The sequence below is a fragment of the Delphinus delphis genome, chromosome 15 (genome assembly GCF_949987515.2).
Source record: "Delphinus delphis chromosome 15, mDelDel1.2, whole genome shotgun sequence".
In the NCBI taxonomy this organism is placed as follows: Eukaryota; Metazoa; Chordata; class Mammalia; order Artiodactyla; family Delphinidae; genus Delphinus; species Delphinus delphis.
This window is the reverse complement of record NC_082697.1, coordinates 71,407,297-71,423,106: the sequence shown is the minus strand read 5'-3', so window position 1 is coordinate 71,423,106 and position 15,810 is coordinate 71,407,297. Positions and strand designations below refer to the sequence as shown.

Here is a 15,810-nt window from a genome sequence, read left to right as displayed (position 1 = left end):
AGATTGGGAGCTATTTCCCCTGATGCTTGCATTTCAAAAAGATGGCTCCAGAACTTATTTACAAAAGAGGAACAGACTCACAGACATAGAAAACAAACTTATGGTTACCAAAGGGGAAAGGGAGTGGGGTGGGGGATGGAATAAATTAGGAGTTTGGGATTCGCAGATACAAACTGCTAAATATAAAATAGATAAACAACAAGGTCCTATTGCATAGCACAGGGAACTATATTCAATATCTTGTAATAAACTATAATGGAAAAGAATCTGAGAAAGAAAATATATAGAAAACTGAATCACTTTGCTGTACACCAGAAACACAACATTGTAAATCAACTAAACTTAAATTAAAAAGAAAATGTCTCCCAGGTCCTGGAGTTCTGAGTTATGAGACTGGCAAGAGGCTTAGTTAGCCATTACAAAGATTTACATACATTTTGAAAAGTTCCAAGAAAGAAATTCTGAAAGAAAAGGGAGAAGGGGGAGAAGTCACGTCCCTTATTTTCAACAGGGAGAATTAAGCCTCTTACTTTTCACTTGTATTTGCCCTTCCAGGTGTTTGTGAGGCGGGTTGTGCTTAGGTGTACGTTGTGGGAGGGTGTTGCAAGAGTGTATGTTGGGTTGACTTTGCCCGTGAAAAGTGTCTGTCGGGACCTCCAGTGTGGGGGAAGGTATGTATGCTGTCGAAGGTTATGCGGAGAGTTGCGCGGTATTGAAGTGTTGGTCCAGGGTCGTATTGTGCGGATTCTGTACGTGAGGAGGGGTCGTGTGCGAGGGGTCGGCGTCGAGCGGAATTACTCAGCCCACCAAGCGGTTGGGGGAAAGAATAAACGGGATACCCGTGAGGTCTGCGGTTTCTAAAAGCAATTCCCAGCCGGACTCCTTCCACTCTAGCCTGAGGGCTTGCAGACTACACTTCCCAGGATGCCCCGCTCCTCCACCTACCAGGAAAAAGACTCTCTTCAGTGGGCGGGGCTTTGTAGAAGGATGGTCAGGCCAATGGGTGAGCCGGGACGAGTCGAAACCTACGCCGATTGCGCCGAGGCTGATTGGAATCTTTGGCGCCTTGGTTTCAGTGGTGAATGTGTGATGGGCGGGTGCAGCGACCAGTGAAAAGGCGGAGAGGTGGATCCAGAGGGTGTGGGCGGGGAGAGGTGCTGACTAGCAGGCAGTTCACCCAATGAAGGGCGGAAGCCGCTGGAGGGGGCCAGGCGAGTTGGCTAGAGGCGGGCGACTGTGGCAGCCGGGTGTGTGCCATGGCGGAGCCGGTGAGGAAAAAGGGCCGGCGGCCCAGAGGCGGCGGTGTCGGCCGAGGGGCTCGGGGATCCCGGGGCGGCCGTGGCCGGCGTCCTGGCGCTCAACGATCGCCAGCCCGGCGCACCCTGGACTCGGTGCTTGTGGACTTGGTCAGCGACAGCGATGAGGATGTCTTGGAGGTCGCAACGGCGCGGGGCGCTGCGGACCCGGCCGAGGTCCCGCTCCCGGAACCCCCCGTGCCGGCCGCGCCCCGGGACGACAGCGACAGTGACAGCGAAGGGGCGGACGCACGGCCGGCTGAAACCCCTCGGGTCTTGGTCAGGCGGCGGCGGCAGTTGCTGCTGGATCCCGAGGAGGCACCGGCGGTTCCAGTGTACTCCGAGAAGGTGCACGCGGGTCCCCGAGAGGGCTAGCGCGGAAGGGCTGGGTTTAGAAATGTTGAGGGTAGGGTTCTAGGATTGGTCTTGGGAGACTAAACGGAAGCAGGGGCTAGGAGCCTTGGGGGCAGGGTTCCTGGGGTTTCTGTAAATTGGGGAGGTGAAGGGGTTTGGAGTGTGCTGGGAGTTTGGGATTCCCAGGAGCTGGAGTGTCGGGGGTATAGAGAGCCTAAGGGTTTGGGATCCCTGATGGTTCAGAGAAGAGTTGAGGCTCCTAGGGCTGGGATTTGGGGCATACTGGGTTTTAAGGTTGGGGCCCATTGCTAAAGATCCAGGAAGATGGGGACTGGGGTCCATGGAAGTTCAGAGAGAACTGGGGGCTCCAGGAGGCTGGAGTCCCCACGTGGTAGGGTGAGCTAGGGGGCTGAGATTCCCAAGGATTCTAAGATAGCAGGATGGCTAGCAGCTTCGTAAAAAAGGGGAACTAACCTTGCATCCTTACAGTGCATTAGGGAAAGGGGTGTCGGAGTCAGAGTACTTATTTTTTTAAATTGAAGTGTAGTTGATTTACAATGTTGTGTTAATTTCTGCTGTATAGCAAAGTGATTCAGTTATACATGTATGTATACACATTCTTTTTTTTTTTTTTTTTGCGGTGCGCGGGCCTCTCACTGCCGCGACCTCTCCCGTTGCGGAGCACAGGCTCCGGACGCGCAGGCTCAGCGGCCATGGCTCACGGGCCCAGCCGCTCCGCGGCATGTGGGATCTTCCCGGACTGAGGCATGAACCCGTGTCCCCTGCATTGGCAGGCGGACTCTCAACCACTGCGCCACCAGGGAAGCCCTACACATTCTTTTTTATATTCTTTTCCATTGAATATAGTTCTCTGTGCTACCCAGTAGGACCTTGTTGTCCATCCATTCTATATGTAATGGTTTGCATCTACTAACCCCAAACTCCCAGTCCATCCCTCGCCCCTTCCCCTTGGCAACCACAAGTGTGTTCTTTAAGTCTGTGAGTCTGTTTCTGCTTTGTAGATATGTTCGTTTGTGTCATATTTTAGATTCCACATATAAGTGATACCGTACGGTAGGGTACTCCAATTTTGGATCCTGGGGAAGCTGAGCTCCTGAGTCCCTGTGGGAGGGCTGTAATGTCTACATCCTTAGGGAGGACTTGGGAGCTGGAGGAGGCTTGGGTGTGAGGGAAGAATCGACCCCAGTTTTCTCTTTAAGTGGAGGGAGGATTTGGGACTGATCTACTTTTTCTTTGCAGGTGAAAAGCAGCCTCCACCTCATCCCAGACCACAAGTCCCTCCTGAAATTCTGCCCCCCAGAGACTGAGGAAGGTAAGGGAGGGCTTCTAGGGAGAGGTGCCCAGCGCTGGCCTCTTTGAGGAGACTTTCTGGAGTTTACATCCCTGCAGTTAGTTGTTTCCTGAGGCTCAGGGGAAGGACATGGGAGAGGTGACTCCTGCATCCTGGCCAGAAAAAGCTCCAATCCTGAAAGGAGCTGGATTGTTAACCAGAAGGCACAGAAAATGCTGTCAAAACACCCTTCCGCCAACTCTAATAGGCATAAGAGTGAGCTAATATACAGATTTCCAGGTGCCAGCCCCAGAGATTCTGATTCTGTAATCCTGGGAACAGGGGAGGGGGAAGTGTTAAGAATCTGTAACATCTTGTTACATCTTCAACAAGTGTCTTGGGAACACTCTGGAGCCAGCAGGGTGTTATTTGAATCTTTTCAGGGCTGCCCAGCCTTTATTCTCCCTCAGTGATGTGATTTTTGCAAACCACTCAAGGGCAGTGAGTAGGAATCAAGTCTAATAGGGAAGCGATCCAGTGGGCAAATGCAGACCTTGGACTAAGACTTTTGCACCATGAGGGAGTATGGCAGGGTGATTAAGAGCTGATTTGGGAACCAGCAGGCCTGGTTTGAATGCCAGTTCTACCCCTTAGTAGCTGTGTGACCTTGGGCGAGTTAATCTCTCAATGCTTCAATTTCCTCATCAGCAAAATGGGGATAAAAAATGGACCTATGTCAAAGGATTCTGGTGAGACTTAATTAAAGAGAATATATAGAAAGCCCCCTCTTGGACTACATATATGGTTTGCATATATGGTACCTGGAACAGAGAAGTACAAAGGCACCTCTGTCCTTGCCACTCAAAATGTGGACCCAGGAATGTTGGGTATCTTCCAGGCGTTTGTCAGAAACGCAGAATCTCAGGCCTCTGGCAGCTACTAGGACAGGATTTCACAACCTCGGTGCTACTGACATTTGGACTGGATCATTCTTTGTTTGGGGCTGTCCTGTGCCCTGTGGGATGTTTAGTAACATCCTGACCTCTACCCACCAGATCCCAGTATCATACCCCAACCCCTTCCTCCCCTCATTGTGACAACCAAAATTGTCTACAGACATTGCCACATGTCCCCCAGGAGGCAAAATTGCCTCTGAGAACCACTGATCTAGGATTCATTATCACTGTTTTGTATTCAGAGTAATTATCTTATGGTTAATGATGATCGTGTGGCAAGCAAATGGAAAAGAGCTTCTGTAGTTTAGAATATTATACCTGATTTCCTTTTATAAGATATTCAAGTTAAAATGAGTGATTTAAAGAAAGATATTAGGACTTCCCTGGTGGCACAGTGGTTAAGAATCCGCCTGCCAAGGCAGGGGACACGGGTTCGAGCCCTGGTCCAGGAAGATCCCACATGCCGCGGAGCAACTAAGCCCGTGCGCCGCAGCTACTGAGCCTGCACTCTAGAGGCTGCGAGCCACAACTGCTGAGCCCACATGCCACAGCTACTGAAGCCTGCGCGCCTAGAGCCTGAGCTCCGCAGCAAGAGAAGCCACCACAATGAGAAGCCCGCGCACGCAACGAAGAGTACCCCCGCTCGCCGCAACTAGAGAAAGCCCACACGCAGCAACGAAGACCCAACGCAGCTAAAAATAAATAAATTAACTTAAGAAAGAAAGAAAGATATTAAATAATACAGAGATATGGCAAAATATGGCAATGACACACGGATGAAATTTGAGAAACGTAGGCTCAGAAGGCCTATACTTACCTCTTTACCTCATTCCCTCCCTGCCCCACACCCCCTCCTCCACCCCAGAGTCACAGTCTCTCTGTGCCCACCAAACTGAGTATGGGAAGAAAATAAGAGAAATATCAGAAAAAAAACCCATCCTTTGACATTTGTTTTAGTGTATGTTTCATAACATATATAATAGTATGTCCCTGTATAGTAAGTAGTATATGTGTATTAAGTAAATACCTATCTTCCGGGTTGTGTGCTCAGTGTTCTTCATTTGTGGGGTGCATGTGATCAAAAGTGAGAAGAGCATGCTCCAGTTGGGGTGAGCCACTTTCCGACTGTCCACACTCACCACTGTCTCATGCCTTAGCACGAAGTTCTGACACTCTCTTGCTCTAATCTGTCAGGCTCCAGTTCATTCTTCTCTCTGAGGTAGGCTTTTCCCTTTTGACTCACACCCCTTGAGCCCTTCCCCAGTGATGGTGTGTGTCTGGGGCTCCCTTAGTCTCCGCCTTTCTCAGAACCTTCTGAAGCCCCTGACTTGTCTCTCCTTGGCCTCCCGCTGCCCTCTCTTGGCTAACCCTTTCCACTTCCTCCTGCTCTGTCCCCAGAGGCGGACATGGCAGATTCCAGCAGTCTCCACGCTGAGGATTCCCCACGTCCCAATTCTCCCTGGAAGAAGAAGCTGAGGAGTAGGGATGGAGAAGAGAAGAAAGAGATGTTACTGTGAGTGAGGCGAGGGCCCTGGGGCCGCTGGAGCAGCAAGGGAGTTGGGGGGGCTAGGCTGAGGCAGGCAGAACCTTGGCTGCCTCCTCAAAGGGTAAGGAGAAGGACGGAAGGAGTCTTGAGGCTCAGGTGAGGAATGAAGCTCTCCTTGGGGCAAAGAAGAGGTGAGCCCCATCAGAGGATGACAGCGGGCCCTCAGGACCCGCCAGGAAGTGGAGATTTCAGCTTTTTGTCTAAGAAAGTAGTGATGCAGGGGTGAAGGGTGTGGCTCTGCACACTGCCCTGTGGTTCAAATCCGGCAGCTGTCTCTTAGCCAGCCTCTCTGTGCTTCAATTTTCTCTTCTGTAAAATGGGGATAATAGTGGTACCTGGGTCAGAATTTTGGGGTAAATTAAGAGTTAACCCTTGGCCGATAGTAAGTGCTTGGTGTCATTTGGATGTTATCAGACATTTACCTGGGAAGTAACTTATCTTAAAAGTTAGGCATTCTCCTCCCTCATATTTGGGTCATATAAATATAAAAATTATGACTCAGGTTTTCCCTGTCCTTACCTCCCCCTGTCTTCGCATAAGATGGATGTCACCGGAAGATGCTCTCTCTTGATTCTCCAGGTACCCCTCTGGTCCCCAGGGGTCCCATGAGGAGAGGTGTGGGGCTGGGGTCTCACCTCTTTCTCCATCCTGTCCCTCTTTTATCTCTACAGGGTTCAGGACACCTCACCTTTGCCTCCACGTCTGCCCCGGACCAACAGCAGGAAGCATGCTCGGGCACTCCAGAAGTTAAGGTGCCAGGGGCAGGGGGCTCTGGGCGGGGTGGAGAGGGGCAGGGTGGAGGGGCCCACCCTGACTGACCCACAGTTCCTTCTGCACCCCAGAGAGGTGAACAAGCGCCTCCAAGATCTCCGTTCCTGCCTGAGTCCCAAGCAGCCCCAGGGCCAGGACCACCTGAGCCAAGAAGATGAGGTGGTCCTACTGGAGGGGCCCACTCTCCCAGAGAACCCTCGGCTCTTGCCGCTCAAAATCCAGTGCCGGGCTGACCTGATCAGATTGCCCGTCAGAATGGTAAGTGCCTGAAGAGCCTGGGAGAAGGGTCCCAGGAACTGTCTGTGGAGAGACTGTGGTGTCTGGGCAGAGGGACCGTGGCTTCCTTTGCCCATCCTGCTGTCTGGAGCTGCCCAGCGCTTGTTCAGCCCTGTGCGCCTTTGTGCTCACTCTTCCCCTTGGGAGATTTTTTTCCTCCCTCTCCCCTCTCTTTCTGGCAAACTTCCCACCCGTTTTCAAGGCTCCACTAAAACATCCTAAGCAGCTTTGCTTGGTAGCCCCTCCCCAGGGTGCATCCCTCCCTCTTTCCTTCCCTCGGACCCTGTGCTTCCCTCTTGTGCTTGCTCTTACTGCCTTGGACACCCAGATGTCACTTGGTCATTCCGATCCCCGCTAGCTTCCTGATGAAGGCTACTCTTTTTGTAGGGATGACTCCAATTCCAAAACAAGAATGATAACAGAAGTGACCATTTATCGAGCAGTAACCATGCATCAGGCAAGCAACTAAGCTAGGGCTTGTGAACTGGCAGCCCATGGCCTTATCAACTGTGCTTCTTCTTCTTCTTCTTTTTTTTTTTTTGCCCCTGCTGTGTGGCATGCGAGATCTTAGTTCCCTGACCAGGGATCGAACCCCCTGCATTGGGAACGCAGAATCTTAGCCACTGGACCATTAGGGAAGTCCCATGCTTCTTCTTCTTTTGTGCTGTACGGTGCTTTTATTTATTTATTTTTTTGGCTGCACTTCACGGCATGCAGAACTTCCCCAACCAGGGATCGATCCCGCACCCCCTGCAGTGGAAGCGTGGAGTCTTAACCACTGGACCCCCAGGGAAGTCCCATGTATGACTCACATGAACATATGAGTTCATCGCCAACCTTTGCAATGGGTGATTTTGTACCAGGGTCCAGATTTCTGGTTTCTCTTAAATAGGAAGATACAGTACCTGGCCCATATTCCTACATGGTACCAATCAGCTGGAACTGCGGAACAGCTGGCCTGTTTAGATGGGGCGTATCTGGTTCTGGTTGGCCGCAATCCCCACCACTCCCTTTTCTCTCCTAACTCATGGCTGCTTCGTGTCTTTGTGTCACTTGCCTGAACCCCTTATTAACATGATTTTATTTTATGCCTTGCCAGGTAAATATGGTGGAACTCACAGATGAGGAATTCAGCAAGTAGTTAAGGCCAGAAACTGGGGGTGGGTGGGGGGAAGCACATCAAGGCAGGAAGGCCTCCTTCACTTCTTGTCCCCCTCCCAGTCAGAGCCCCTCCAGAGCGTGGTGGACCACATGGCCGGCCGTCTTGGGGTGTCCCCAAGCAGGATCCTCTTGCTCTTCGGAGAGACAGAGCTGTCCCCTACCGCCACCCCCAGGACCCTAAAGCTTGGAGTGGCTGACATCATTGGTGAGAGGAAGGCAGGGAGGCTTGAGGAGGCTTTTGCCACAGGGAGGGGATATGGGAAGAGGCCCAGAGGGGACCCTGCTTCCAACCCCCGCTTAGGCCTGGCTTCCCGATCCTGCCCCCCACAGACTGCGTGGTGCTAGCAAGTTCTCCGGATGTCACAGAGAAGTCCCACCTGCTCCAGCTGCGGGTGCAGGGGAAGGAGAAGCACCAGCTGCTGGAAGTCTCGCTGCCTCGAGTGAGTGGGGGAGTTGGCTCTCTGTGCCCCTTGCCCCGTGCTCTGTGGTCTCGTGTCAGTGGGTGGAGGATGGAGTCACTGCCCTCTGTGGTCTTGGGTCCCCACCCATCCTAGATAGTGGAAAAAGCCCAGTGTTCAATTTCCCTCCCCCTTCTGCTGGGAGCCTGGCTCTGGTCTCCTAACTCCTGGTTGAAGTCAAAATCACCCTTGGACAGTAACCAATAAAACCCATCGTAATTACAAAAGAAGTGACAGTCCCTGTGCTAAGGATATTTACTTCACATTCAGGATATTATTGAATTTCACAACAATCTTATATGGGAAAGCACTGTTGTTACCCTCATCTAACAAATACGGAAGCCAACCTCTATAGAGGTGGAGTAACTTGGCCATATTAGTTTCTGAGAGCTGCTATAACAAAATACAACAAACTGGGTGGCTTAAAACAATAGAAATGTATTCTTTCACAGTTCTGGAGGCTACAGGTTCGAAATCAAGTTGTCAGCAGGTGGGACGAAGTGAGAGAGTGGCAATGACATATATACACTACCAAATATAAAATAGATAGCTAGTGGGAAGCAGCTGCATAGCACGGGGAGATCAGCTCGGTGCTTTGTGTCCACCTAGAGGGGTGGGATAGGGAGAGTGGGAGGGAGATGCAAGAAGGAGGAGATATGGGGATATATGTTTATGTATAGCTGATTCACTTTGTTATAAAGTAGAAACTAACATACCATTGTAAAGCAATTATACTCCAATAGAGATGTTAAAAAAAAAGATATATTGGACAGAAGAGGGGAATATAGCCATTATTTTATAATAATTTTAAATAGAGTATAATCTATAAAAATATTGAATCATGATGTTGTAAACCTGTAACTAATAAAATATTGTAAATCAACTATAAAAAAAGAAAAGTTGTCAGCAGGGTCATGCTCCTTCAGAGACTCTAGGTAGAATCCTTCCTTGCTTCCTCCTAGCTTCTGGTGGTGGCTGGCAGTCCTTGGCTCACAGCTGCATCACTCCAGTCTCTGCCTCTTTCCTCACATGACGTTCTCACTGTGTGTCTCTCTGTGTGTCTGTTTTCTCTTATAAGCACACCAGTCCTGTTGCCTTAGTGCCCACTGTAATCGAGTATGACCTCATCTTATCTTGATAACATCTTCCAAATGAGGTCACATGCACATTTACCAGGGGTTAAGACCACAAGGTATCTTTTTTGGGGGACACAATCAACCCATAGCACTTGGCTAGGGTTATACATCCATTTCAGTGGGAGCGCCTGGCCCCCAGCTTGGGTCAGAAGCCAGAGCCCGGCTGGCTTCCTCCTTGTGATTCATGCCTCCATCGTAGGTGAGGAGACCGGCTTTGGAGAACCTGCCTGACCCACAGCCGACATCCCAGTCCTGGGCTCTGTGGCCCAGCTCCCTAGAGAGGAACCAGCTTGCCGCTGGCCTCTTCAGCCAGTTGCCTTTCCCTCCGTGGGCTCTGACTTGACTTGTCCCCTTGTCCTCCCTGTCGCAAGTCCTCTGTCTGTCCCTACAAGTTCTCCTCAGCCCCTCTTTTCAAATTCTTACATCCAGTTTTTCCTCTCCATCCAGGATTCTCCTCTCAAGACCCTCATGGCCCGCTACGAGGAGGCCATGGGACTCTCGGGCCGCAAGCTCTCCTTCTTCTTCGATGGGACAAAGCTTTCAGGCAAGGAGCTGCCGGCTGATCTGGGCATGGAATCCGGGGACCTCATCGAGGTCTGGAGCTGAAACCCCACTCCCTGTTTAGAGGCCCAGCTTGGACTTGGGGAGAGCGGCTGCCCCCTTTTGGCCCCATAGGGGCTCGCTGAAACTGAGGTAGAACGTATCCTCAAGCGGAAGCAAAATCAAGGGGTGAGCTTGGACCACCCCCGCCCCGCCCCGTCGACCCTGGTTTCCAGCCGTTAGCTACCTGATTAGTTGTGTGGTGGTCCTTGCTGCCCTGGGAGGACTGTGGCTCCATCCACAGGGTGTGCTGAGTTTTGCAGTCCCTTGGGACATGGAGAAGGTATCCCTTACCCTCACCCTTTCCTCCACCATCACCCTTTCCTTTATCGAAATGTCTCTTTATGAGACTGCTCCTATTGAAAGAGTGAGTTGAAATCAACATGAAATCCCTGGTATGGGATTCCAGGCCTGGCATTTATGCCACGTCCAGGACCAGCAGTGGCCTCAGTGTCACCAGGGGGTGGGGGTGAAGTTTGCTTGAGGCACATACAGGGGTGTGGCTCCTCAGCCTGCAGGAAACTAGAGGATCGAGCTCACACGTGTATTAGCTTCAGCAGAGGCAGACGATGGGTTATTCTTTTGAAGAATATAGTAAATTCTCAGGCTTGGGTGTCTTCCTCACCCCAGGACCCTTTCAAGCCACCTTCCTGTTGCACACACATTATTTAAGGCATAATTGAGCACCTTGAGCCTTTTGGTTTTGGATCTCAGGATTCCAGTCCACGCAAGGCTTCTCTGGTTTTATGGCTTTTCCCCTTCACTCCATCCTCTCCCGTAAGCGTCCATTTTAATGTGTTGATTACATGTTTTTGAATGTGAATGTATCCTCGAAAAATGCCATGTTGTGCGTGTGCATATACTTTTTCCACATGTAGTATCATGCTGTAGATCTTGTAGCTTTTTTCCCTCGACCTGTGTTGCTTATGCTACATCAGCTTTATTTCTTTGAACTGCTCTGAGGTATTCCATGGTGGGTGTCAACTGCATTTTGTTTACACGTTTGCTAAGTGGTGGACACCTGGGTGCCTCCAACTCCTCAGCATGAACATCTTTTTATGTGTCCCCTTCCATATTTTGTGAAAAGTTCTCTGGCAGAGGTACCCAGGACGGGAATATGGGTCGGACAGGTTAATTTCTCTATTTGTTTTCAGAATGGTCATTGACTCTCCCACTTAAAGCTTCCTATTTCTCCTCATCCTCACCAGCACTTGCTACTGCCCAACTTTCTAATTTTTGCTGGTCTGCTGGGTGTAAAGTGCTGTATGTTAATGTACATTCATCTGATCACCAGTAATTTGGGGAATTTCTTTATATACCTGTCAGCTTTTCTGGTTTCCCTTTGTGTGAATTGCTCATTTTCTCATGGGGGCTTCCTATCTTTTTTTTGTTTGTTTACTCTCCAAAGTTCTTCGTATATTCCTGGGCAGTTGCAAAAAACTCTCAAAACGGCACTTGTGTTTGTATATTGAGGGGTGTCCTTCACTGAACAGAAATTCTTAATTTTAATGTAGATGAATTAACTATTTTGTTGCTTTTTGATTTCTTATTTAAAAGTAGTTAAGATATTTTACGTTTTTCTTCTGTTAGTTTATTAGCTTTTCTTTCACATTTAGGCCACTAATATCGGGCTGAAGTCCAGCCAGTACACACTGGTATGTACTGGCATCTGCTTTGCATGGTCAAATATTTGTTCTCATTGGTTAATGCCAGGCTGTACTGGCTGCTGAAATGTTGAATACTACTTTTAAACTATTTGAAATTCACCTTTGTCTATGAGATCCAAGTTTTAGTTTCACCATATAATGAGCCAGTTTTCTCAGCACCGTCTACTAATAAAGCCATGAATTTTCCACTGATAGGTGGTATAATTTTGGCAAAAACATATCACTCTCTTTAAAGAGTTTTTCGTTGGAATGTGGTATTCCTTTGAACTTACAATGTGGGAAATATAGAAAGAAAATTTTTTAACATTTAAATAATCCGTGATATGGTATAACTCATTTTTTTCAGATATTTTATGCCCATTAATAAGTCTGAACACGTTAAAATTAAAATATGTTCAATCTCAACAGAATAAACGGGAATACATTCAACTTGTGTATATTTGAGGATTTCTGTCTCTCTGTCCTTCCCGTGACCACGCCCTCCCCATGACCCCTGTGGCTCAGACCATTTGTTGTCCCCTCACACCTATTCTTCCTCCTCCCAGGGTAACAGAACCCCTGGTTTTTAGCAAAACACAGAGAATTCAGAATGAAGACAGTGCTTGCCAGCCTCCACTGTAGCCAAGTGTGGCCAAATGCCAATTCAGACGAAGGTGTGCGACTTCCAGGACACGTTCCTAAGCGGGCAGTGTGTGCCCCTCTCTTTGGCTTTCTTCCTGCTGCTCACTGGAAGTGGAGCATCCCTACTGACACAAGGTGACCTTGGGGAAGGAAGCCATGCAGGGCAGGACAAGGAGAGAAGGCGCCTGGGTCTGAGCTTCCATGCAGCGTCTTACCATCCCTGCACTACTGACCTCTGGGCTTTGGCGAGAAGGGGAACTTCCTGTCTTGTTTAAATCACTGCTATCCGGTGGTAATTCCCTGGTGGTCCAGTGGTTAGGACTTGGCACTTTTACTGCTGGGGCCCGGGTTCAAAACCTAGCCAGGGACTAAGATCCTGCAAGCCGTGTGGCCAAAAAAAAAAAAAAAAAAAAAAAAATCACTGCTATTGGAGGATTTCTGTCACTTGTAACCAAACCCCGTTCTAGCCCCCCAGTATGTTGCTATCACAGGCAATATTGTGGTGACCCCGAGTGGGATTTTTCTCAGGTTTATATCCAGGAATGGAATCACAGATCATTGGATGTGCACCTACCCATTTTCTCTTGAGTACAAGTAACTGGACCTCTTTATAAATCCATTAGCAAGTGCTAGAAGGTTCCAGTTTCCTCTTTTCTTCCCCAGTGCTTAATCTGGGGAAGATACGGAAAGACTACTCATTGTAAAAGGATTTGCATTTCTTCGATGATGAGAGTGATTATTCATCCTTTTGATCAAAGAGATTGATCACTCGTCAGGGAATCTTTCTAAAACTCCCCTGATTAGAAACATTCAAAACTTTAAGGAGGGCTTCCCTGGTGGCGCAGTGGTTGAGAGTCCGCCTGCCGATACAGGGGACACGGGTTCGTGCCCCGGTCCGGGAAGATCCCACATGCCGCGGAGCGGCTGGGCCCGTGAGCCATGGCTGCTGAGCCTGCGCGTCCGGAGCCTGTGCTCCGCAACGGGAGAGGCCACAACAGTGAGAAGCCCGCGTACCGCAAAAAAAAAAAATAAAAACTTTAAGGAGCCCTGATCTGGTGCCACAGCTTGGCACTTTTCCTACTCTCATTCATCCTCAGAGCAATCCTGGGAGGCAGGTGTTATTATTCCCATTTTACAGAAGAGAAACAAGCTAAGATGAATTAACCTGTCCCAGACCACACGGCCACGGAATGCAGAGCCAGACGGAAAACCAGGTGGGCCTGTTGAAGACTGCTCCCTGCCCGCTCCCCGCCCGCTCCCCAGCCAGCTTCCCTCTCTCACTGCTCTCCACACTGCACTGCTTTCAGACCCTGGTGTTCATTAGGCTGCCTTCTGTGGCAGGACCTTTGCACATGCTTTCTGCTGCTTGGACTGCTCTTCTTTCCCTCCTGGAAAGTCAATGACCGCCCCTCCCCCACATCTGAGGTTTTATTCAGGGACTTACTGGGGACTATAGCCTGGGAGACAGCCTCTCAGATAGCTCTGAAAAACTGCTCCAAAGAGGTAGGGGGTGAGACCAGTTTACATGTAAATATTTTGGTCAGGGAGTACAAGCAATCGATATACATTTTGGTAAAAGATTACTGCCGGTCACAAAGAGCGGTTTTCTCAAGTTAATGATTATAGTGCTTTTCTATGTATGGGAAGATGCAAGAAGCTGGGTTCGTTAGAATTCTTCCTGAAATGCATATTAGCTACCTAAAAGCCTGTTTATCCAGAGCACAAGCATCCTGTTCTCCTTAATTTCCTCCGTCTGGAGCAGAGTGCTTCATCCCGTTATCTGCTTAATCTCTGCATCTGAAGCACCGAGTGCGCTGTTGGTCAGCTGCTGCAGCAGGTTAATCTTTGTAGACTTGGATGTTGAGCAAAATGCTCTTTGCTTTTCTTTTGTTTGCAGAGCTCAGGGACCATTTCTTCAGAGAGGCTCTCAGACCTCCCTGACCAGGTCAAATGCCCCTGCTATCAGGTCCTTATAATACCCACATGCCAGACTTTTTTGTGGCACTTGTCATGGATGAACTTTTTTTTCCAAGAAATTCCACATGTACTTATATTTCACAAACCACAATTTCCAAAGCTAATAGAGCAAAAGTTGGGCTCCAGTTGAAACCAAGAGAACTGTACAGACATATTTATTTATCTGAACTTCAAGGAATTTTAATCGAGAGATCCATAAAATTAAAAGGCACCTTGGGCAGGGGGTGGGGTGGGGGGACTTCCCTGGTGGTCCAGTGGTAAAGAATCTGCCTTTCAATGCAGGGGACGCTGGTTCGATCCCTGGTCAGGGAACTAAGATCCCATATGCCGTGGCGCAACTAGGTCCTCGCACCACAACTATTGAGCTTGCGTGCCTCAACGGGGAGAGCCCACATGCCACAAACTACAGAGCCCATGCGCCCTGGAACCCACGCGCATGGGTGAAAGAGAGAAAACCCGCACGCCACAACTAGAGAGAAGCCCGAGCGCCACAACTAGAGAGAAACCCGAGCGCCACAACTAGAGAGAAACCCAGACTGCGTGCCATAACGAAAAGATCCTGCATGCCTCAATAAAGATCCCGTGAACCACAACTAAGACCTGACTCAGCCAAAAAAAAAAAAGGCACCTGGGGGAATTCCCTGGTGGTCCAGTGGTTAGGACTCAGCACTTTCACTGCAGGGGCCACAGGTTCGATCCCTGGTGGGGGAACTAAGATCCTGCATGACATGCAGGCGTGGCCATAAATAAATAAATAAATAAATAAATGTCACCTATACTTGGGGAAGGACCAAATATTTTTCCCATTTGCCAAAACCAATTAGCATTAAAATATTTGTCTTTATAACCAGAAAGTTTTATTTTCATTAATGTCCAGAGGTACTGTGTTTGGACTACAGATTTTTAATTTTTTTTTAGCTTAATGGAATTTAATTTACATGCCTCAGCATTCACTCATTTTAAGTCTACAGTTCAATGAGTTTTAGTAAATGTCCACAGTCCTGCAGACGTTTCCTGGTGCCTCTTTGTACCTCCTCCTCCCCCTGGCCCCAGGCAACCACTAATCTGCTTTCTGTCACATTAGTTTTGCCTTTTCTGTATTTTATATGAATGGAATAATACAGTATGCAGTCTTTTGTGTCTGAGGTCTCTCACTTAGCACAGTGTTTATGAGATTTACCCATACTGTATGTATCATTGAGCAGTGTTCCACTGTATGAATATACTATTCACCTGTCGATGGATACATGGGTTTTTTTCAATTTTTTTGGCTATGATGAATAATGCTTCTATGGACATTCACATACAGGCTTTTGTTTGGATATGTTTTCATTTTTTGTTGATAGATACCTAGTAGTGGAGTTGCTGGGTCATATGGGAAGTGTATGTTTAATTTTTTTTAAATTTATTTAATTTATTTATTTTTGGCTGCGTTGGGTCTTCGTTGCTGCATGCGGGCTTTCTCTAGTTGTGGCGAGCGGGGGCTACTCTTCGTTGCTGTGCACAGGCTTCTCATTGCGGTGGCTTCTCATGTTGTGGAGCATGGGCTCTAGGCACACAGGCTTCAGTAGTTGTGGCACGCAGGCTCAGTAGTTGTGGCATGTGGGATCTTCCCGGACCAGGGCTCAAACTCATGTCCCCTGCATTGGCAGGCGGATTCTTAATCACTGTGCCACCAGGGAAGCCCTGTATGTTTAATTT

General features: G+C 48.9%; 1 protein-coding gene across 1 annotated transcript; it reads left to right on the top strand.

Moving 5' to 3' along the window:
* Positions 1-1,248: 1,248 nt before the first annotated feature.
* On the top strand, positions 1,249-12,416 carry NFATC2IP (nuclear factor of activated T cells 2 interacting protein). Its single transcript, XM_060031979.1, has 8 exons — positions 1,249-1,643; positions 2,910-2,982; positions 5,295-5,409; positions 6,114-6,194; positions 6,285-6,471; positions 7,711-7,855; positions 7,981-8,090; positions 9,692-12,416. The coding sequence occupies exons 1-8, from the start codon at positions 1,257-1,259 to the stop codon at positions 9,848-9,850; spliced, it is 1,257 nt and encodes a 418-aa protein (XP_059887962.1). The 5' UTR covers positions 1,249-1,256; the 3' UTR covers positions 9,851-12,416.
* The last annotated feature ends 3,394 nt before the right edge of the window (positions 12,417-15,810 follow it).